At 40.1% G+C, this 25,629-nt stretch overlaps 1 protein-coding gene across 3 annotated transcripts in view; it reads left to right on the top strand.

Moving 5' to 3' along the window:
• Glut4EF (Glucose transporter 4 enhancer factor) overlaps nucleotides 1-25,629 on the top strand; it is a 328,825-nt gene that overhangs the window by 73,296 nt on the left and 229,900 nt on the right. For 2 of the 3 annotated variants that reach the window (XM_090386183.1, XM_090386184.1), the window contains exon 2: nucleotides 6,886-7,011. In XM_090386183.1, the coding sequence (XP_090242309.1) occupies nucleotides 6,886-7,011 (126 nt within the window). Of the gene's footprint in view, nucleotides 1-6,885; nucleotides 7,059-25,629 lie in introns of all 3 variants that reach the window. The other variant, XM_090386182.1, reaches the window with a different exon arrangement.

The following is a 25,629-nucleotide window of genomic DNA, read 5'->3' on the forward strand; positions in this document are numbered from 1 at the left end:
TGATATCATATACTGGGATTACAGGAAAGCTTTTTATACTGTTGCACATGGAAGACGGCTGTGCAAATTGGAGCGGTATGGCATTAAGGACAAGTTGCCGCAATAGATAAAGGGAAGGTTGAGTGGGATACGGCAGAGACTGGTAATAAATGGACACTGCTCTACGGAACTAATGTTATTAGCGGAGTCTCCCAGCGTTCGGTGCTGGGCCCATTGTTGTTTTGTGTATTTATCAATGATATCGATGAAGTTATATCAGGCTTAATGTCCCAAGTTTGCAGATGATACAAAGGTTGGCAGGGTTGTTAATGACAGCAAAGACAGTATGCTACCTCAACAGGATCTAGAAAAGCTATACAGATGGTCTGAGAAGTAGCAACTGAAGTTTAACGTTGATAAATGCAAAGTACTCCATATGGGTAGCAGTAATCTAGGAGAAACCTAACAACTTTGTGGTACTACATTCAGGAATGTGCAATATGAAAAAGACCTAGGGGTAATTGTGCAGTCAGATGTGAAGCTCTCTGAGCAGCGCAGACGGGCTGCCTGAGCAGCATGGATTTTTGTCTATGGTAAGAAAGGAATTTGCTAGCAGAGACAAGGAGGTGATTATCCCATTGCATAAGGAAATGGTCAGGCCACAACTTGAGTACTGTATACAGGTCTTGAGGCGTCATTTTAGGAAGGATGTAGAGTTGCTAGAACGAGTACAGAGAAGGGCAATAAGATTGGTGAGAGGAACTAAGGGGGTGCGCTTATGAAGAAAGGTTTAAGTTCTAAAAATACAGCTTCTGGAGACTAGGCACCTACAAGGTAATGTGATCTAGGTGTATAAGGTCTTGAATGGTTTGAGCAGTCTCAGTGCTGATGGGTTACTTCTGCTTGCTCAGATGAAGAACCTGAGGGGACATAGATTGAAATTGAGGAAAGCCTGTTGTACAATAGATGTGGGGAAGTTTGCCTTTAGCCAGCGGGTAGTTGATTGCTGGAACAGACTTCCATCTGTTGTTGTGGAAATTGATAGCTTAAATAAATTTTAAGAGTATGGAAAGCAAATTCTCCTTTCCGTAGAGATCCTTCCCCCTTTATCAAAGTTGCAGTGCCCAGGTCAAGAACCTTGAGGTTGCCTCTTCCCTTTTGCTTTGTATGGTGAAGTGCCTATTGCACCTTTTACTAAAGTCGACTCACCTGCCTTCCAATTCTAATGCCTCCTGTATATCCTTCTATTACCATCAAATGAACACTTTCCAAGACACTGTAAACTATTGTCTTCGTCGACCCGTCGTATACGTGTATACAAGTCTGTAATTAGTCTCACTTATTGTTATAATAATTGTTAACATATTAACAAAATTGTTATTCTTATTATATCAACGCATCGTTGATTGTCTTATTTATCACTTAGATTGTAAAACTCCCCGGATTCTTGTGCTGTGAAAGGATTTGTATGTAGTTTGTCTTGCCACATTAGATTATATTTATTTATATTTATTATTTCGTCATAACGAAATAAGTGAATATGTGCGCGCGAAACTGTTTGATCCAAAATCTGTCTTATTATTATTATTAGCCGTACGGTGCAAGTAAGCCTGAGGCCTTTGCTGCACCAGCCAAAAAAAATTCTGAGTTACCCAGAGAGAGAGAGAGAGAGCAGGAGTCCGAAGTAGAAGGGAGTCACCGAGAAAAAGAAGTCAGACTGCACCTGTTGACTTTTGTCCACCTGACCCCACAATGGAACCCCTGCCAAACAGTGAAGCCTATTCTTGTCGGAACCAGTTTTCCCTTCGATCCCAGCAAGCAATAAGGAAGTGTACAAGTTTTCGCCGGAAACAGAATCCCGTGGCGGAGTCGCGAGTCATGGTTCCACTCAACCCCACTTCCAATTGCTCAAATAACCTTCCAGACAATTTTAATGTGTTTAAAGAGCCAGATCAACCTTTACAAAGGTCAACTCGCTTCATCCTTGGTGCAGACAGGTTCTCAAGCCTTAAAGCAGCACCTTCGTCAGAGAAATTATTTATTACAAAACTGGACGCCTCCACCACTGTGAACGAGCTACGCGAATATATTCTGAGAAACTTTATCTGTCTAACATCAACTTGCAAGTTGATGTTAGACAGATAAAGACCAAACATCCCACATACAGCTCTTTTCGGATCTCTTGTCACCGTAGCCACTGTGATGGCTTGCTTAATCCACGAATATGGCCCCTATGTTCAAAACCTCACACCCTACCAACCGAACAGAAGCTCCAGGTAGCAATTAAATTCAGAACTTTCAACATTGCCGATATTGATGAAACTTGATCCTGCTCTTATATTCTACCAGAATGTTCGAAGTATAGCCAACAAGCTGCATACCTTACACTCCCTCCTTATAGCTGAAGAATACTTTTCTCTGTGCCTATGTGAAACATGGCTACATGCAGACAAACAAATTGTATACCTTTCCGGAGCACACAGATATAATATCATAACAAATAACCGAACCCACAAGAAAGGTGGTGGGGTGATGTTATGTGTCTACAAGCAACTTCATATCACCCATACGGGGAGGAGCGACTCAAAACATTTTGAGGCCTTCAGTATCTCAATATCAGATAAAAGGAGTCAATATCCAGAATACCAGTTGCAGCTTGTGGAAATCTACATACCCCCAGATCACAGCTCAGAAGATGAGTCGAGCTGTACTGTTGGATCATGACTCACGTTAAAGTCATCTCACCTATCATCATTTTGGGCAGCTTCAATTTGCCCCTCTCGAAGTTCAGTAATGAGAAGGAAGAGCTCACGAACCTGTTATCAGGAATCGGTCTGAAAGGACTTGACACATCACCAAAAAGAGGATCTCATCGGCTAGACCTGTTATTTCACAACATTGTCAGAGTGAGGAGTGCACCCTCCCAAACAAAATTCTCTTCGGACCATTCACCTGTTGTTATTGAGCTACCAACCAACATATACTCTTCTTCTGACGAAAGGCACCCTACCAAATCTACACGCAAAATTATTTTCTCCACCAAGTTCTTCAAAGAAACTGATATCCTTCAATATTTGAAATCAGTTTACTGGCACTCAATCACACAGTTACCGTCGACAGAGATTAACTCCATTGCGTTGCACCTTACAAAAATTGCTGAAATAGGAGCTGCCAGAGAAGTCTGCATCTGCCACTGGACAAAGTCGTGGTTCTCAACTGAACTAAAAGCCCTCTTCACAAAAAAACAGAAGACCTTTAGGGCCTTTAGAAAATATCCTTCGGATCAAAACAGAACGACTTTTCACCAGGCAAGAGCGGCTTTTTTGAGAGCTGATTCAAGCTCACAGGCTCGCTTCAAACAGAAGAGTCGGAACAAATAAGGAAACGATAATAAGTAAACATACTCTATCTGAACTGGCTCTCAACACCTTCAAAGATCTGGGAAAAGATAGTGCCGATGTAAATGTTTGCTATGTCCCAGGAACAAATACAGTACAACTGTCCTCCATTACCATCAACAGTCTTCCAAACAAGGCTACGGTCTTGCCCGATGGCTTCTCCCTCGTTATTATCAAGATCTGTAGCCCTTAGATAATCGATCTTCTCCTTCAAGCATATAATAATATCTTGCAAACCGCCAACGTTCCGCAGATGTGGAAGCTGTACTATACAAAACCTGTTCCTAAAAAGGCACATCCCAAGACTGTCAAAAATTACAGGCCCATCTCAATTAGTTGCCACACCCTAAAAATTTTTGAAAAAGCACTCCTAAAGTACTTTGGTTCCCACTGATTTAGACATCGCCTAGCATACCTTCATTCAACACTTAAGGGGAGATCAGCCACAATCAACCTCCTTGAGACCTTTGGTCGAATGCAACGCGCTCTGAGTAGTGGAGATCAACTAGATGTAATTTTTATGGATATTTCTTCTGCATTTGACAGATTCTCCATCAAAGTCCTTCTAAAAATCCTGGATCACTTTCATATGACCAGAAGCCCCCTTCTTGATACAATTGCAGCTCTTCTCACCAGCAGGCAAACACAATTTTGCATGACAATGCAGTCCTTTCATACACTCTGAACAGAGGACTCCCTCAGTGTAGAGTCCCTTCTGCCGCCATTGACCCCCTATCTGGCACGACATGACAATTTCCTATCATATGCAGACCTCAAGATGTTCATTCCTTCCAGTGATGATCGCAATTCACAGTTAATTGCAAATGATGCTACTAGACAACTTTATGACTTTGCCTTGTTCCTAAATGATATTGGGCTTGCCCTGAACCCGAAAAAGATCGCTCAAATGTCATTCACTATGAAGAGGCTGAAGAGTGATATCAGTGTTTTCCTCAATGGGCATCCTGTTCAGAGAGTGCAACAATACAACAACCTTGATATGATATGGGATGAAAAACTTACCTTTGCCCCTCACCTTGCACAGACAAGAAAGAAAACCCTTGGAGCTCTGTGGCGTATTAAACAGGAACTGACAGAGGTTCGAAGTTATAATCTCGTAACACGCTATGTAGTGATGTGTCTCTCCCATTGCCCTTTATGCCTCCCCTGTTTGGTCTTCCGCACCAGTTGAAAATCTCAGGAGGTTCCTGACTGTGGAATACTGGATGCTGAGGTGGCTTAACCGCTACCTAGGAAATACGTTTACCATCTCTAGAAGTATCCTTCAAGCAAATCTAGATTGGGTACCCTGGCAACTGATTGTAATCAAAATGAACATTTCTACCCTCTCAGAACTCATCAGCAAAAAGATAGAAATCCCTAGCATAGCTGAGATTGTCTTTCACCATCCAACTTCCAGCAGACCCTATCGACATAGACAAACTACAATGCAGCCACCCAGGAACAGGATAAAATCTGTTGACCGGATGTTCCCTTCCAATACCTCACCCTAGAGCCGACCGGGCTAGCCGGGTGGGTAAAGTGCCTGCCTGGCAACCCAAAGGTCGCGGGTTCGAATCCCGCCTCGGGCTTGGATCAAAGTACTGCAAAAACCTTGGGAGGTGCATTATGGCCACAGAAGCCGATGCGCCAACAACTACCAAAAAAAAAAAAAAAAAAACCTCACATTGACTGTTACCGATTTTATAAAGAAAACACTTACCAGACTGAGATTGTGCATCGTGTGTACACTATCCTGCCCAACAACTACCAGATCGAGATTGGTAAAAGAAAGGTCCAGACCAATTAATCATACATCTCAGGAATGCTGTGTTCAGGATGTCAGCTGCTGACCTCTAACGGTTGCCTTTCGAAAGGGAAAAGAGTTCATTGCCCAAGTGGGCCCAGATCCCGATACAGAAGCAGACAGAATTCTCAGTTTCCATTCAGAATGAAACTCAACAACCTTTCCTTCATGATCAATATATTTCCAGCATGAGCCACGCCTTAACCCCTTGGAGATGTCTATTATGAAAGAACCAACTCTGTTTTTTCCCTTGATCCAAGGAACCAGTGAACTCTCCTATCTAAAGTCCACTTTGTCCAGTTCCTTATATTTATGTAAATGTCAAATATCAATTGTACATATTTCTACAGATCAATACTATCATTGTTTTGTTTTTATTGTAATTATTTTCTGTTGGTTCCTTTTTTTTTGTGCCCTTCTAGCTTGCATGCTGTTTTAGGGGTGTTTGTTAAAAGCAATAAACTGAATAAATAATAAGAAGAAGAATGATGATATCCAGCTCATGACCCTGGGTGTGCCAAGCCCATACTCACCAGATGTGAGCCCCTGGGTTAAATTTTGATGGTATATAAATGGAATATTGGTGTTAATGTATTTTATGAAATCAAAGATACTGTTTATCACTTACTTTATGATTAAACAGCTGTTTTTAAATTGTTTGAACAATAATTTTATTGGCATAAACTTTGAAAATGCAATTTTATTCAATTTAAAGCCAGCTTCACATGACACTCGTTTTCTTTTTATTTAAGCTATATGCCTTTTTATTTAAGCTTTATTTCACTTTTTATGAAAGAATTAATAAAACTGGTTTTAAGTGATTACCAGTACAGTTTGATTTTTCGACTTATCCTCGAGTATCATGGTAATACTAAGCAGCGTGTGTAATAAATGCAAAAACTGAATCTCTACTTTTTTTTTTTTTTTAAAGAAATTCCACTTTGTAGTTAATTTGTTATCGTTTCTCCAACTGGTCACAAGCTTGCACATATATTTGTTTTTATTACACAACTGCCAACGGTTGACCTCGTTTCTCATGTTAAAAAGCTGTCATAACGTTCGGATGCATTATAGTCTTTTTATTGTTGTCGTTTTATTTTTCATCAGTAGATGATGCCTACGAAAACATTTTGAACAGCTAGCACACAATAGGTGATTGAGAAATAAAGCCTTAATTGTCTGTATTTTTTTCTTTTCTGTTGCATTTTTTTTATTTGATATTTTTGCTAGTATTAAAAATGTTAATATATCCATTATTAAAAAAATGAGCAAAAGTTATATGTATGTACTTTTTTTTAATGGCCTATATAGGGGGGTCAGGTTATTCAGCGTCCCCCCCCATGAATCTGGAAGTCGGGTTTTCTTGCCTTTATTATAATAATGTATCTTAGATTAATATGGATGCTCTCCCCGCATCTCCAGAACCAAAATCTTATATACGCGCTGCTATTTTGGAACCTAGCGAGATCGCACACAGATCAAACTTTTGTGAACAATAACAAACTTGTTCATTTTCTAAGTGATTTACTAAAGATTAGTTTCCTCTACTTATATATACTGTATATATGTGTGTGTGTGTGTGTGTGTGTGTGTGTGTTTTAAAGGCAGCAACAGTTTAAAATGTTATTAATAATAGAAATAAAAATACGACCTTATTTGTTCAGCTGCTTTAAGATAAAAATACGTTTATCTGACTTTCAGTGGAAGGAAACGTCGTCCCAGCGCAGATGGTGACGTCATGGACGACTGCATGGCTGCAATGGTACTTATGCGGTTGTCTTGCAGCCCAAAGTCTCCCCGCTTGCCCGAGGTTGGTAGCGATACCCCGCTCGTGGTTCCGCGGTTATCGTCAGCCCTTAACACCGAAGAATCAGGTTTGCATGTAGTTTTATTTATATATAATTTGTTACTTATTTTACGAAATCTAAATCCTTTCATTTATATCAATATAATAGAGAGATTTTTCTGGTATATATATGAATAAAGGTGTATTTTGATGTTTCAGTTATGCTGTTTTATGATCATGATAATATATCAATACAAAATTCTGTTTGCATATATATTTTTTTTTTAGTTTTTTTTTATCCCGCATGGCAACAATATGGAAAAGGCATTAAAAAAATATATATTTATTTATTATTATTTGTATAGTGTATTTTATAACGTAGCACGATGTTCTTAAAGCATTTTCCTTTAAATTAATTCAAATACTGTAGACCCAGTTCCCCAAAATCATGTTGGATAGTTAAATCAAAATTCGAGTAATTCATTATCGTGCCTCTCGGAAACTGGGGATGCACATTTTAATAGCTGGCAGCATGCTTGTTTATGTTTATCTCCTAGCACCGCCCTCTGGATGCGTGGAACCTAATTTCAAGATAGATGACGTCAAAGTATTATAATTTTATGTTCCCCACGTGCTAATGACTGCTGTTCGCCCTGAAGTAAACCTATAATACTTAGGCGTAAGGATGCAGCTTTTTTTTTTTTTTTTTTTTTTCAGCTTTGGCTGCAACCTAGTTAGCTTTAAATAGGATATTCGCCACGAGCCTCGTAATTTTACTGATATTCCATAATCAACTGGCATAATTTATACAATTTCTTGAAATTGGGCTTTCGGCAACGCATGGCACCAGGCCTGACGTAGCCGAGTGGTCAGGGGCGCGAGTGCAGTAGCACACGCTCTTTGAGTGGACTGGGGTTCAAGTCTGTGACTGCTAAACACGATTAACATTTGTATTGATTGATTTATTGTAAACTCCACAGGTCAGTGGAGTTTTATTGTAAAACTCTGGTGGTCGTGCCGGAGTATAAACAAGAAAACTTATATCACCTTATAATTTTGGCTTGTATTATGTAAATATAACTTTTTTTTTTCACCGAGGCCTCGGCAAATGAATATATGAATATTCATTCATATTCATATATGACTGATACTGATTAGATGTATTTGAGCAAATCACTACAAAAATAGTATAAATTAAATGTATCTGGGTCTACCTCGTTATGTAGGAGTAATGATTTAATTAATTCAGTATCTTTTTATTTTTATCATTTTTAAATCACTTACAGCACGCCTCTTTCACAATTAACTATCCCATACGTGGATGCCTAGTTATGAATTTCACTCCAAAGCCATAGAATTTTTCCCCCCACCGACCATCTAAAACTATATTGGCTGTCATTACTGCTTTCAGTGATTAGTCGTTCTTGTGTAGATTCTTTCCTAGGCAGTGCTCCAATTGGAACATTTTAACAGAACTCCAATATTTGGCAACAAACTTAAAGTCTACGGAATGTGTCAGTGTTGTAAATAATACAAAAGTACTTTAGTCTAAAGTTACCAGATGTCCCGGATTATGCGGGCCAGTCCCTGATTTTAGTCGTTTGCCCCGCATTGCAAACTGTCCCAGAAAATGTCCCGGATTGGATATGTAGCCTCCTGGCAAACATAATGCAAATCATTTGGATTATGTTTGCCGGGAATCAGTGGTACAACGGAAACAGTTTTTTCCGTAGTAAATAAGTTATGGACGTCAACAAAAACAACTGACCCTAGAAACGCTGAAAGCAATACTGCAAGTTAAGTGCAATTTTGCTAATTCTTGTGAGGAATTTTACGAAGAAATAGCAAATAACGAAGAATTATTAAGAAAAATTCACTCAGTGGAAAAATATATTTAATTATATTATTTAATTTCTCTTGTTTTATTTTTAAAAGAAGTATGTATTTTTGTTATTATTTCACAGAAAAAAACCTAACCTTTTTTCACTAAACAAAAATGAAAATCGATTAAAAACATTGACCCCTCCAATAAGTGTTTTTCTTCCCTTCTAATTACAACTATTTTTCTCAGTTCATGTCCTTCACGCAACCTTCTGTTCGTTAGCGTACCACATGCTGAATTTCAGCCTTTCAGTGAAAAAAAATAATAATAAAATAAAATATAGGCTATATATATATATATATATATATATATATATATATATATATATTTTTTTTTTTTTTTTTTTAAAGACGTGTGATATTTTATTTTATAAGTTTAGTTCAAAGAAGTATATGTATTTAATTTATATTTTGTATGTGAATATTTTTATATAAAAAAAATAAAAATATATATGCATATATTGTTTCTAGGTGGGTTGAAAATCCCCCTCCCTAGATGTCCCGCATTAGAATACCTAGGATCTGGTCACTATCTTGATCCGAACTTATTCAATTTATTATTTTTAACATTACCGGAATTTGTCGCTTATATCCGTACCGTTTATTTTGTCTGTAGAAGGGTGTGTTCACGAGCTGATTTTTATGATTTGTATGCTGAAAAATCAGGGATAACTCAAGGTGGAGCCCTGCTCCCCCCACGTGAGAGCTAACTACAGCCCAGATTGAAGAGAACATTACAAATTTCTCCGGTCGTCGATGGAAGGAATTTGTAAAATCTTTTGTAGAGTCGTTCAGCCCACATCTCTTCATACGAGTTAGAAACTGCGATGTGTTGTGCCAACTAAGCTGCCACTGGAGGACACAGTATGAACTATAATTTTGGATAATTAAGTTCCAGGGCAGAGGTTACTGCACGATGTCAATGCAATGACATTGTGCATGTCTCTGCACAAGGTCATTGCATATCGTTCTCACGAAGTCGTGTTAGAGCTGTTATGTATGTTGTCGTTGTGCTGAATGATGGAACAAAGAGCAAACATTAAATTTTGTTTGTTTTTCTTGTATATTTTTAGCAGTGTTAGTTGTTAATAAAATGACTGAGTTTTTGAACTTTTGTTTAGAATAAATAATGTTGACATAATAGGAGTAATGGAAACGGATGTCATCCAGAAATTCGGAAGACTAGGTTCACTATGGCCTCTACAATGTATTTAGAAAAAGTACACAGAGGAGGGAGGGGTGATATGCCCATATTGTTTGCCAGAAGTACCCTGTGTATGGAAAGAGTATTGCCACATTCGTAACTAACGCATTCCACCATTCAGTGTGTCATGCGAGGAAAAATGAGAATTATGCTACAGGAAAGAATGCTGTGAAGAGTATGATGAGAGCGCCTGTAGAAGCAGATGAAATGGTGTTCCAGGGACTTTCAGTCTGTACATTTGGAGCAAAATTTTGAAATCAACTAGATGATTATCTACATCTTAGCTTAGGAAAAGTGAACCTTTCACTTTCAAGAAAGGGAACTATAACAGGCCAAGGCACTATATCAGGATCCTATGCAAAGTTGGGGTTCTAGCAGGAGCGGCTCCTTCATAGGCACTGCAGCATCCCCAGCTCTTTAAATCTAGATATATACAGTGAACGGAGTTATATGAAATTTTGTGAAGAACAATGCAACGCAATGAATATTTTTATAACAGGACCCACATATAGTAATCTACTGTCTACAGTAATCATTTCATTAATAAACGAATAAAAACACGAAATAGTTTCCAACTTTGAAGTGTAATTAACCGTAGGCCTCAATGTGCACCAGGCAGTGACACATTTTGCATTCCAGTGAATAATATCTGGTAGTATTTATTATATTATTTATATTATATGTATGTTTTGGTCACAGGGTGGTACTCGGATCTACATCCATCTCCACCAATGTAATTGTAGGCATATTACTCATCTAAATATGGTGGCCTGTTAATGTAAGTGCGCGTAAAAGTGTGTGTAGTATGTTATAGTGAACAACAGGCCACTCAGCCACCAGGTGATAGCCACAATTGGGCAAATATCACCCGGTGCCTTCCCTGGCACGAAAAGCCAGGTCTTGGTATCCTATCACAGACGGTACGATATGTACCTAACTCCCGCACCAACTAGTGAAGTGAAAGACTAGTGGGTGCCAGCATCCCGCCCCTAGGATGCCCACTCCTAGGAGCTCGCAAAAAATAAAATAAAATAAATAAATAATAATAAAATTAAATTAAAAAATAATAAAAAATAAATAATAATAAATGAAATAAAATAAATAAAACAAAAATGAAACACACACACACACACACACACATACACACCCAAGGAGATAACTCCCAAATACGGGGTGACATCCCGCAACCTGAATCCACAGGAAGCCAGCCGGAAAAAAATATATATAAACAGGAAAAATTTATATAAACATATTAGTAACGTCATCAATGCAATTATTCAGTAATAGTACTAACTGACAACAACCTCCTCTTTCTAAAAACCATTCTACAAAAAAGCTGTAATGCATCATAATTAACAGCTGAAGACAATAACACTGCCTCATCCCCCCTGCCAAGATTAGCCACCAACTGTATCAGCTCACATCTGAACTCATCATACAAATTACAATCGTATAACACATGATCCCATGACTCTAACATGCAGCAAACACAGTAGGGCTCATCTTCCAGTCCTAACTGATGTAATTTCGCTTTCAGTGAACTGTGTCCTATAAGTATGTATTAACCCTCCATACAAGAATAAAACCACTTGTTTAATTTATTCTTATAACTAAATTGTACACTAGAAATAAAAGAATGTTACCCTACCAGTTACACTTAATTCCCAACGCCCCTGCCACAAATTAACTAACTTAGATAATATATCCCGCTTGTTTTATGGATTTACAGTAATACCCAAAACGTTATTTGACCTCCCTTACATAAATAATAACAGAATGATATATATATATATATACACAAGAAATAAATCCAAAAGCATTACCCCAGCTAAAACTTGCAATGCATTGGTCGACACCGTTTTACATACCCGTTACATAGTTAGTAACATAACTCTTTGTAGAGACAATAATTTCTGCTTAAATTTTACCCGAGCGGTTCTTGCATATCAAATAGAGGCGGCATGAGTAACTATTGGTTTAAAAATAGCATTATAATATAAATGTATATAACCTTCTTACCTAGACCCCAATCGTTTTTAGTTAATCTAATAATGCAAGCGGTATAATTTTTAACCTTAGAACTCAGGTAATCTAAATGCGGTGTAAATTGCAATTTATCATCAAGAATTACTCCTATAATATCTAGTAGTTGGTCGCCATTGGCAACCTGCATATTGGCAACTTGCCAATTGCCAAAAAATGTATATTGGCAAGTTGGCAATATACATTTTTTTTTATAGGTGAAACGAATCAAAGGTACTGTAAAGCGCGCAGTGCAGATTTCATCGTTGATCATGATGGGTGTGCAGCCACAATGTCGGTGTCTTTTTGTTATTCGCCCGAATTCCCATTAAGTAACTAAAAAATATCAGTGTTAAGTCAATACTCAACATTCAACAGTATAGTTATGTGATTGCAGCTTAATTGCGAATTGATCTTGAACTTGGTAAAGTTTAAATTATATTATGAGGTGATGTAAGTAAAACATTATTTCTACGACACACGATTTCGTGAAATTTGATTCGATCATGGCCTCCATGCTTTCCCATGAAGTAAATCGCGTGACAGTGAATAAACTTCAGAAACTTAGTTTTTTACAATTATCTTTCCAAGAAAAAAATGCGATTAAAAAAGAAGGCCCCCCCCCACACCAAAGATTCAAATTTCTCAGCGGGGAATAAGTAATAATAAGAAATATATTCGCAGTTTTAAAACTGAATGGTACCAAAGAAACAGTTGGCTTTGTGGTTGTGAAATTAAAAATGTATTTTTTTTTTTTTTTTTCATGTTTACTGTTCGGAGGTGACTTTAACGTGGACAAAAAGTGGCTTTACAAACATAAACAGAATGAAAGAAAAAACTCTAAAACATGAGAGTTCGAAGAAACATTGATAATGTGCTTTCACTATCGCTTTTAGGAAGCGTAAATATTAAAGAACAGCTTAGTGAGGCCTACAGACTTTCGATCTGCCAACACAACAGAAAAGTTACCAAGAAACTTGAGGTATTATCTAAAATAATAGACTGCATTAAATTTTGTGGACAGTTTGAAATTCCTTTACGTGGACATGAAAAGATGATTCTAAAAATCCAGGAGTATTCAGAGGATTAATAAATTTCACCTGTACATTAGATTCCAATTTAAAGAACCAACTAGAAAGTAATGCAGCATTTAAAGGCATTTCAAAAACTATTAAGAATGATATTTTTGACTGTTTGCTGCAAATATCTGAAGCCAGAGATGACTCTCCAATGCTTGATTGGGTTTGACTGGGGAAGTATCTATTCTGAGCCGTTGGAGGATGCCATTATGCTCTTGTCCGAACAACTGAAGTTAATTGCACTATGTGGTGCAGCCAGAATCAACAGGATTAGTAACAGGTCAAATCGGGGTTTTAATAAGAAAACTAAGACGGCTTTCATCAGGAAGCAGAAGGCCTACTGGAAATGACAGAAAACTCAACTTCCCTCAGACCTTTCCATCTTTAAGAAAGAAAGAACATGCTTCTTGAAAAAGAAAAGGCAAGTCTTTAACCAAGCTGTTCTGAATAGGTTGAAGAGGGGAAGAAGGATCCTTTCGCATTATCATCATCTAGCCATTGACCAAAAGCTTGTCCAGGAATGGGCACAGTTCAGCTTTCTGCAGGCAGATTTTCCTGATTCTGATTCCCCTCTCTCACAGGAGGACTGGTTACCTAGGACACACTTGACTGACATCGAAATAAATAGAGACCCTAATTGATGTCATTAATAAAATACCCAACAAAGCTACTGTGGGTTCAGATGGTTTCTCACTCTTTATTATCAAAATTTGCAGCCCATATATAGTTGAACTTCTCCTGCACACCTGTCACGCAAATCCTGCAATCTGGAATAGTTCCTTCAATTTGGAGAACTTACCATGTTAAGCCCATTTCAAAGATCAAGAAACCCAAATCTCCTAAAGACCTGCGATCAATCTCCATCAGTTGTTCTTTACTCAAAATTTTTGAAAAAGTAATTCAGCCAGCAATTGCCCAGCATTGCTTTGGACACAGACCCGAGTAATTGCATACCGTTCTGCACAGGAGATCGACAACCGCCAGTCTTCTTGATATCCTCTTCAGAATTCAGCAGACCCTTAACAACAAATCACAGATTGATATCATATTCCTGGACATTAAATCGGCTTTTGACGGAATACACCTCCCAGCTCTTTTTACCATTCTGAAAAACTACTTCGGCCTGGCAGATACCTTACTTCAAATTTTGAAGTCAGTTTTACTTCTTAGATACCTGTCTGTGACCCACAGTGACTTCCAGGTAACTATTGACGTCTCAAGAGGCATCCTGCAAGGAAGCGTGCTGTCAGCTGTCCTGTTTGCAGCAGTTTTGGAGTCTTTCCTAGCTCAGAATCCTAACTTTGTATCTTACGCCGACGATCTGAAGTTCTACGTGAGCTCAGATCATAATAATCAGAATCATGATATCAACCAACAAGCTTCTAGGCAGATATTGAACTTGGAAAATTATCTTGCCACAATTGGGCTACATCTGAGCCTTCCAAATCAGCGCAACTGTCGATAACCAAGAAGAGAATCAAAAATGATATCCAAATCTTTGTTAGTGGGGAGCCGGTGCAAAAAGTGATCTCCCATACTGACCTTGGCCAAGCTGTCAACGCAAATTAAATATCTGGGACTGATCATCGATCAGAACTTATCATTTAAACCGCACCTAATCTATCTAAAAGAGAAACTGCGGAAATACACAGCGCTCGTTGCCAGAGTTACACGCAGGGACTGGGGGCTAAACAGGAGAACCCTGTCCCTGTATTATAAAGCCATCTTCATCCCGATAATAACATATGGATCTCCCATATGGTACAAGAAAGCAGGAACAGCAGTGAATAAAAGGATACTGGACACGATCCAACGCAACATATTACTAACAATAACAAGAGCATGTAACACGGTTAGTACGAGTCCCCTACAGGTCCTTGCGGGGACCCTACCCTTGGTTAGAGGTAACCCGCTGCGGACTTATGTATCTACTAGAATAGAATAGAATCTTTAATTGCAGCAATGATAGACATACAATTAGTCCCGTCACGGCATGGTGGTGCCAGGGGTTAACAAAACATATTTACAAAAGAGATACACATGAGAAAAAAGATAAATCAGATTATTAACAAGGCATAGTTTTACATTTTCAGTTCGACGAGGATACCCTTCCTGTATTTTTTATTATTGATCACTTCTTGGAGGTCCCCGTCGATGGCTTGCAGTGAGGGCAGCATTTGCTTTGGCAGGAATCTGTCGGTTAGTACTAGCCGGTTACGGTTTGCTAGCAGCTGTGCTGAAGACCGGAGATAAGGGGGAGGAATGCGCCAAGAGCAGTGATCCCAGAAGTTCGGCTCTGTAATTTTACCGGTGGCCATCTTGATGGTGAACAGCAGCCTTCTTTCTGCGATGTAGGACCGGAGCCTGCGTAGTTGAAGAGCTTCTGCTAACTGCGTTGATCTGAGAGCTGGGGGAAGGTGGAGTTTGCTGTTGGCCCATTTTAGAAGCCAGAATTCGGCAGAGAATATTCTTTTGATGTTGGATTCGGCGGCCGAGGCCCATATCTCTGAAGCATACAGTATTCTCGGGTAAAGGATTGATACGATGTATCTTTTTACCAGTTGTGGGTCGGTGGTGTGGAGCAGCTGTTGTTTGGCGACCCAGCGTAGTGAGTTCAGCCTCGACTCTATGAGGTTTATGTGATCGTTGAAAGATAGTTTGGAGTCGAAGACGACTCCCAGATCTTTGTGTGTTTGAACACTTGGAACTGAGGAGCCGTTAAGCACAGGCTCCAACGTTGTTGGGCTGCCCTTTAGAGAGTAAGTTATTTGTGCTGATTTTAGGGGGTTGATTTGGAGGTTGAAGGTATTGAGGTAGTCAGCCATGTCCTACTAGCCAAAGGAACCCAAACCACCTACAATGGTCTTACCATTGACATCACCAATAACAGGAAAAACGAGAAACAAAAAATAGTGGACCACCTCGTACAAATTTGGCAGAGAAGATGGACAGACGTGGAAAAAGGAGCGGTAACAAAAAAATTTATTCCCCAAGTAACCAAGCTGTATCCCAAGGCTCCCGCATGGCTGTACCCAGGCCTAAACACTACTTTTCTACTCACCGGCCACGGGCCTTTCAAGGCCAAATTAAATGCCATGGGCATAATCGAGGAATCACACTGTCTCTGCGGCGAACTAGAAACATGGCATCACGTTATGCATCAGTGTGAAATATACGAAGACATCAGATGCCAAATGATCACGAGAATTAAATACATCCCTAACACCCAGGAACACCATCTCCTGGACACACCAGAAGAATTTGCGGCCTTTAGTCGCTTTGCCCAGGACGTCTTCTCCAGAAGAAAACGACAAATAGCCATCCACCAAGGCCAACAGGAGTAATGAAACCAAATATGGACACCAAGGAATACGAGAAACTAAGGACGGGGATATCAACCAATGATGATGACCAAAGAAAGAGGAACACAAGTATGCGGCTTGCCCCATGAGTGACAATGAAGAGAAACAGACGTGAGACAAAGGCCATATTGGAGACCTGAAGAGGGCACTCTAGCCCTCTTCACCTATTATTCCTAACTCCCCAGGAGGAGGGGACGGCCACACGGTCCCCCCCCCTTCTCGCCATCCCTTGTTTCCTCTCTGGTGGGGCATGGGCATGCCCCACTGAAACTGGGGCCGCCTTCTCTATTGGATCCATACTTCTGCCTTTTCCCCCCAGTCTTCTGTCTCCCTCCCCTCTATCTTTACGCTAGCGAAGTCCCACGCATCAAAATTAATAGATCAAAACCGCTATACGCCCAGCATTCGGTCTAAGAAATTAAAGCGATAATATCCCCACGTCAACGCAAATAACAAAAAACACTTTATTATATTTTCTTGATGACCATTGGAATATGCCACCCAAAGTTTTTTTTTTTTTTTTTGGTCCTAGCCGCCAAAATCTCAGGAAACTAAGCGACAGGACCTGCCAGAGTAAACTAAGTCTACGGAGTTCCTGGCCTGCCTCCACGGGGAGTAAGTGGGGCAACGTTGGATCCCAACAGGGGTCCAGCGGCTAAATGGCTAGAAGAACAACGGTACACAACATTACACGATTCAAGATCCATACACTTTTAAATCTCTGGCATTTACAGTGTACTGTAATACATCACAACGTAAACTACGCGGAGATGGGGGGAACCCCTGGTGCCGCTTGACCCTAAAAACACTTACACTTACTTACACACTGACCTTAGCCGGACCTGCCAGAGTACAATTGACTCAATGGTAACACCCAGCTAGCCTCCACGTGGCGAGGTATGGGCAACGTCTGGTCCCATTAGGGGCCTGGCGGCCAATAAGCCGGATAAACAATGGGCACAACATATAACACTACTCATGACCCACACACTTCTAAATCTCTGGCTTTGACAGGGTACTGTCACTGATACATAAAACATTCGCGGAGATGGGAGAAATCCCAGGAGCCGCTAGACCCTCAATATACCTCATACTGACCTTGGCCTCACCTGGGATGTTGGGCTTACCTTTCAGCCTCACTTTGTCAGGATGAGGCAGAAGACGTACGCGGCTCTTTGGGCAGTGCGTCAGGAGCTCGTTGGTGTGCATCAGCCAGCGCTTCTTGTTCGGCACATACTGAGGTGTATTACGCCGATCCCTCTCTATACATCAGAAATTTGGTTATCTGCCCCTGCCTCATACCTTCACAAGTATCTCAGTTTAGAGTACTGGTTGCTTAGATGAATGAACAGGGTGGTAGCCACCCCCTAACTATCTCCAGATCGATCCTACAAGCAAATCTGGGCACCACTCCCTAGAGACATATCATCATGACAAAAAATGTCCTCACATTTGCACGGCTTCTAACGGGGCGAATTGATGCTCCATCGGTATCCCCATTAATCTCGGGCCCGAGGAGAGAAAGAGGGGAGCACCCCGACTCCCGTCTCCCTCTGCGTCTTACGCTGTCAAGCATTGATTCCCTGAGGAACATGAATTGTCTTCGGATCTTCAATAAATTTAGGATCCACCCTGATAGGTTCTGTGAAGACAAGCTCTACAGGAAGGAAATCCTCAAGAACTGCTACCAGATAATGAATCTATTATACTCACCTGCTCCTGGACATGACAGACTTTTTTTTTTTTTTAACTTACCTATTTGTATTTCACAAAGACTTCGTTTTGTCTTCATGCAATTGTATATTTAATCCTGTAACTGTCTCGGGTCGAGCATGCATGTACTCTTGTTTATTGTACATGTGTTCCTCGCACCTTAGTCTGTAAATATTCACACCCTTCTGGCACAGCCGGCCCAGGATGACACAAGGTTTCTTGGGAAAGAATCTGATTTTAATAATAATAATAATAAAAAAATATATGCTGAAATTAAAGAAACTTCGTTCGTAGCTGTCATGGCTGATGACAACAGATATTTCAGAACATATACAAATGGCAATTGTTCTGAGATATGAACTGAATGGAGGCGTTTTTGGAGTTTTTTCACTCCGGAATACCAAACGGCAGACGGTATATCGAAGTGCATTCTAGATCAGTTAGATAATCCTCGAAGGAAATACTCAAAAACTGGTTGCTCAGACATTTGATGGCGCAAGTGTGATGAAAGGCAAGAAAGGGAGAGTTCAGGCTAAAATAAAAGAAGTGCACAAACATGCACCTGTTTTTTTTCACTGCTACGCACACCAACTGAATCTGATGATGAGAAATGCAGCAAGTAGTACCCGAGATTCAAGAATATTCTTTTCGAACCTCATGTCGATACCAACATTTTTCTCGAGATCGCCACAGCGTCTCTCTGTTCTCAGAAAGCATATGGACAGCCGTGTTGCCCGACCTTTCCCTACAAGATGGAACTTCAATAACGCACTGTGAACAGCGTTTATGAAAATTTTGAATCCTTAAAAAAGTGCATGGCGTAACTACAAGCGACAGCAAACGCAGATAAGACGATTTCAGAAGCAACTGGAATATTGCACATCTTGAATAATGAAAAAATCGAGTTCTGGTTAGAAATTTTCCAGATAATGCCTCACGTGGAAGTTATTTATAATCAAATGCAATCTCGAGAAATTGAGACAGTTGAAATACATGAATATATAGGAAATTTTAAGAATGCCATTCTAAAAATCAAGAATTCAATGTACTGTGAAAATCCTTCACAAACACTCTGATTGAAGCGAAGGAATTATGCGACCATATAAATGTTCACGTAGGTGAGAGATATTCTTTGACAAAGCAATTAATTGCTGCTAAATTGTTTATCAAGGAGATCTTTGTTATTTTTCGAACGAAAATGCCCATGGAAGAGGTGCGGAAGACTGTGAGGCATATTACATGATTGGAAGAAACTTCTTACGGAATTACAAATTTTCTATAGCAGACATGATCTACACAATTATTGCAAATTATTATTATTATTATGTTTATTAAGCTTGATTTCACTCCCCCCCTGTACAGCTGGTTGGCTAGAAGAGTGTACATAGAATTATAATTGAAAAATACATACATACATTAAAAGGACAAAAGATAACATTTGACAATGCGCTTGCCTGGAGTTGGAATAGCATATGTATACATATTTACAAGAGGGAGAAAACTTATATTTATATTTATATATATATATATATACACACACAGAGAATTAATGAAGTTTGCATAAATTCAATCTATTAAATGACAGCCAGAGACTTGAACTTCAGGGAATTTTATGCGTCTGTCGATGGTATGGGGTGGACTGGTAGATGGAGTGACTTGATCGTGTTTGTCGAGATTCACTGGAGGTCAGTGCTTCGATGCAAGTCTTCCAGGATATTCTTCCTGTATTTTTTGCTATCGAATAGTTCGTTGGGGTTAATTTGCAGATTGTTGAAATCTTCCATAATGTTTGCAGGGAACATATCTCTAAGGCGGACAAAGTTGGTAAGAGTCGACCTATACCGTTGTTTATGTCGCTCTCTTGGGTGGGTACTTGAGGCTAAGATGATTTCTTGCACGTTGGGAGAATCAATCCTTTTAGTTAACAGTTTGGCAAGAATGATGGGGTTCTTTTCCAGAATTTTGATCTTCCATGGTGTCATGTTCACGTTCGCATCTAGAATAGATCTAGAGATGGTGAACGGGTTCCCATGGAACCTGTTCAACCACCTCAGAACCCAATATTCAATTGCCAGGTATTTCTTTACAATACTTGATGGGGCTGAAGACCATACTCAAACGCGTATAAAGCGATGGGAATGAGACACCTTTCAATGTATTTGCATATTAGGGACCTATTTTGGCAACCAACAAGCTCCTGCCGGATTGCCCAGAAGGCTGCATATGTTTTCCTTTTTGTATATATGAAATGGTCCTGGAAAGTAAGATTCTCTCCCGAGGTGAGACCAAGATCTGTGTGAGTTGAAACCTTTGTGACCTTATTGTCATTTATTAGAGCTTGGATATCATTTTTGTTCCGCTTCTTGGTTATAGATATTTGGGATGACTTTTTCTGATTAAGTTGGAGCTTTATATTTTTTGTTATTTTGGTTTTTAAGAGCATTAGCAACTAAGGCCATATTGCTCCGGGATATGCGGTGGTCATTCCCTGAATGACCTTTCCGCATCCTCCGTATTTGGTGGTGACAGGCTCGAACCCCGGTCTAATCAAGAAGCATGTGCTACGCACTGCTGCTCCTTCCCACCTGGCTACGGAGGCGCCTAAGTTGGAGCCCTGCCATATCTAAATAGTCAACAAGTTGATTAATTTGTGTAGCAGTGTTTTCATTTATTTCTTGAACGCTTTTTAATGTCATCAGGGCGCCTCCGTAGCCAGGTGGGAAGGAGCAGCAGTGCGTAGCACACGCTTCTTGATTAGACCGGGGTTCGAGCCCGTCACTACCAAATACGGAGGATGCGGAAATGTCAGGGAATGACCACCGCATATTCTAGGAGCAATATGACCTTAGTTGCTAATGCTCCTAAAAACCAAATAACAACAACAATAATGTCATCAGAGATGACAAACAACTTCAAGTCAACAGCGTAAGAGCTGAAGTTTGTAAGCCTCGCTAGAAATGGTTGTAAGATTAGTGCAAAGAGCATGGTAGATAATACTCCACCCTGTGGTACTTCTCTTCTTACCGTTGTCACAGTCTGGTAGCGACTATGGATTATCATTATCCTTTTGTTAAAGAGGTTGCGAAGGATGGAGATTAGTGAGGCGGTTGCCTTGTAGTAGTTCTTTAATAAATGAAGCAGTATTTGAATTGACACATTGTCGAAAGCTGATTTTATGTCATAGAAAATGTTTATTTGAAATCTTTTACTGATGGCATATTGAATCCGAAACAGCGTGTCAAGAAGGTTTGTTATTGTAGATCGGTGGTGCAGCGAGGTGTGTAGATGTGATGGTCTGTCACGGAGGCAGTGGTCAATTATTGTAGGGAGTAACAGCTTTTCAAAGATTTTTCAAGAGGGAACATCCGATGGATATAGGACGGAAATCAGTTGTTAACTTTGGATGTTTGTTTTTTGGAACCGGTTTGACATAGTACGTCCTCCAAAGAGACGGGACGGTCCCAGTTTTCAACTATGCATTGGAAAATATGTAAAACGGGTTCAACAATATAAAACGGGTTCAACAATATAAAACGGGTTCAACAATATCATTTTTGTTCCGCTTCTTGGTTATAGATATTTGGGATGACTTTTTCTGATTAAGTTGGAGGCTATTTTAATCACAAATAGGGGAAAGCCGGCTGTCCCAACAGTAGCTTTATTTGGTAACGTTAATAACATTAATTAACTCTTCCTTAGTAATAGTGATTTCTTTCATGGCCTGTGGGAGACAACGGGTAGAAGGCCGGTAGTTGCCGGTTGTTGTTCTCTGAAGGCCTGTTCAGCCCACTCTGAAAAGAGGTCTTTGTCCATGTCAAACTTATGGTCTCATCGTGCAAGAATCCTTCTAGCCTGTTTTATGCGCGAAAGGATAAGATTGTTGTGGACTGACTTCTTTAATCTGAGGAAGTGAGCACGGTTCCTTTTGTATGTTTCTTGGTTGGCTAAGGTTCTTGATTTCAGCCACCTTCTATATGAATTTTGCTTGCTTGTGAAAGCCACCTTGATATCTTTATTGAACCAGTTTCTGGTATGGACAGATATTGTGATTTCTTTTGATGCCCCAGCTGTAGCAATAAGTTTCAGCTGTTGTGAGAGTTCAATAGTCGCTTCTTCTATATTTAAACTTTTCATGTTGAGTCAGTCATAAGCAGTCAGGTGAGACTTAACTTGCGGCTTGAGATATCTTAGGGAATAGGTTAGTTTACGTTGTGATGCGTTTGCTTGGGAGCTTATGGAGGTGTTTACCACGATGGTACATGTGAGGTGGTCTGATGTAAAGGAAAACTGAGAAGGCTGCATTTTTATAACTGGTAAGCTGTGGGAGATGAGGTCAAGAGCTTGTCCGTTTATTGTAGGTGCCGTATCAAGTCTTATAAGGTCTGCAGAGTTTAATGTTAAGTCATGTAGTACCGAGGCATGCCTTGGAAGTGGCATGTTGAAATCACCACCAAGAATGGTAGGGCACTCCCTACCATTCTTGGTGGAGCACTCCCTACCAGGTTCAGATTAGTAACCAGCCAAGATTGAAGCTCAAGCCTAAATGCATCTGTGTGGTCAGGTGGGGTGGGGTGGGGTAAACTAGGTAAATTTGGATGATGCAGTCCTGGTGCTTCAAGGTGGTACATAAGGCCTCAAAATTCTCAGTTTTACTCGACGTAGATTTTGTCGATTTCCAGTGGTTTACATAGAATTAACTGACTTGCTGAAATTTATCTCAGAAAATAATCTAGCTGAAGTTCTTGGTGAACTTACAAAACTCATAAAAGTTCTTTTGACCATTCCAATGACTACTTCAGAGCCCGAACGCTGCCATTCGACATTAAAAAGAATAAAAACATTTTTAAGGAGCACTATGAATCAGGAAAGGCTAAATGCTCAAGCAATGCTTTCAATAGAAAAAAGCTTGGTCAACAGTGCACCAAACTTGAATGAAAAAGTTATTAATCTATTTTCAACAAATAAAAACCGAAGAATGAATTTTGTTTTTAAATAAAAGTTCAAGTCTGTTAATGGTAAATGTCCTCTTAATGTTTTGTAGTATTTTTAACTTGCTTATTATTATCACTGTGTATGTCTACATGTCTTTTAACTAAGGCAATTTAATGTAACTTTAAGTCGCAGCACCCCCAAACATCAGGGTCACGAGCCGCCACTGAGTTCTAGGGGTTCAGTTTCCCCCTTTAACTCACGCCTACAGAGGACGACAGGCTTGGTGAGTAATTAATCAGTCACAACCACTCCCATTGAACAGTCGGACCTCCTCCCTGTTTTAAATTTCTGCGCACGGCCCTGTACTATTAATCCTAATCAGCTCTAATCAACCAGAATGGCAGTGAGGGTAGGGTGAATACAGATGAGAATGAAATAACTTTAAAGCTGCTGGCATGGAAACTATATATATGCCATTAAACAAATATAGCATGAGGAGGGTGCCGAAGTCGTTGAATAAGGAACTGGTTTGTTTAATAAATCTTTGGAGTACAGTAGACACTACCCAAAAAGTATCCGGATATACGTATGTTTCGCATTAACGTAACTTCCATTCACTTCAATAGCTTGTCGGCTCCCTTAGCTGCTACGACACACTTAACCCTCCTGGGTAAGCTTTCCAACGAACGATACACTGCAGCTGATATGATCCTCTATTCCTTCTGTGGAACATTGACAAATTGAACTATCGATGTGGGCTGTATTGGTCGTGCTCGTCCGGCATTTCATATCATTCTATAGGTGTTCCATGGGGTCCAAATGGGAACTGTGTGTCGACTATTCCAACTTCTGTACGTTCTTGCCCATGATCTCTTCCCTCACAGTATCGGCATTATCGTGTAGAAACAACATGGGTCTGTATCAAATAACTGCCACGTCACACGGAACGTGGAATTGTCCAAAATATTAAGGTAGACGTCTTCTTTAATGTTTTTAGACACAATCTCCAAGGCTGTAGGTCTTACCCTAAGAATTAGCCTACACCATAATCCCCTCCCCTCCCCTCTTCCTTCAAACTTCATTTGGCAAAATCATGGAATAACACCGGGAAAAGCACTATTACCAAACTATTCCTACCTCCTGTCGCCCAAACATACCCAAAGTCTCCTCCCTGGGTTTCGCCGGGCCTCCAAGTAACATTCTTACTTACTGCACACGTACCCTTCAGAAAAAAAATTAGCAGATCTGAGCATTGAACAAAACATCCAACAAAATTCCACATGCGGACAACCTGGAAGCTGGGAGCATGTAATGTACTGCTTTCCTCATTATTAGGATTACAGGACAAGACCGATTACGAAAACACAGGGAAACCTACACCATCGGGAACATCTTTTTTTTTTTTTTTTTTTTTTGCTCAATCAACATTCCAACTCAGGCATACGAATCGGACAAGAATCTCCTAGGTAACAGTTCATAGGGAAAGCCCCACCTAAACGCTTTGCAAACCCCTTCCGGCGTAGGATTAACTTCAAACCCTGCTGATACCTTCGGATGTGGGATGTCTATTCACGTGCATACCGTAAGGCAGGCCAGGTGCTGCTGACAACTTTGGTGTGGGATGACTATGCACCTGTATACTGGAAGGTGGATCAGGTGCTACTGACGCCTTCGGGTCTGAAATGCCATATGGCGACCCCTTTTCAGGGTAACTTTAACCTGCAACGTTTATCTTTCCCTGAGTGAGTGAGTGTGTGTGTGTGTTCTCCAGGCCAGGGGTTTCCAACCTTCGTTCCTTCCCTACCTCCCTCATCTGGAGGACGCCTTCTTCTTTCTACTGCACACTACACACACTTCTGGTAACAGAGTTCTGTTTACTTCACGTGAGTAGAAATGGAGCAGTTGTGGGGAACCGCCAGCGGCGTCCCTCCCTAAACACTATGCCCTCGAACTTCATTATTGGCATCATACATAAGCAGCAGATATCTTCCAGATACTCACACCCACATCTAGAACAGTGCAGATGGGGTAAAGGGCGCTGGATGCGAAGCACAGGACCCGACCCTAAAAAAAGAGATCCCCAAAACGTTTCTTAAAAGGTTATAATGCAGTTATAACAAAAGAAGGGAGGATGTCGAAAACCTACCATACATCCGGACTCCCGGATATCATTGTACGATCCAGTCTGCGCTGTATCACGTGATCAGAATAGGGTGTAATGAGATTCAAGCCTGACGTAGCCGAGTGGTCGGTAGTTGGACTGCAGTCACACGCGATGCTTGAGTGGACGAGATTCAAGCCTGTGTCTGCTAAATGCGATTAACGTTTGTATTGACGATTTATTGTAAATCCACTGACCTGGTGATCGCGCCGAATTATAAACAAGAACATATTATTCATTCATAATTTGATTTGATAATTTATTTATCCTATTTTTAGTTACAATCGTTGGGAGGCCTTCGAAAA

This window comes from Mastigoproctus giganteus, chromosome 12 (assembly GCF_048544385.1).
Source record: "Mastigoproctus giganteus isolate SK-2022 chromosome 12, ASM4854438v1, whole genome shotgun sequence".
Classification (NCBI taxonomy): Eukaryota; Metazoa; Arthropoda; class Arachnida; order Uropygi; family Thelyphonidae; genus Mastigoproctus; species Mastigoproctus giganteus.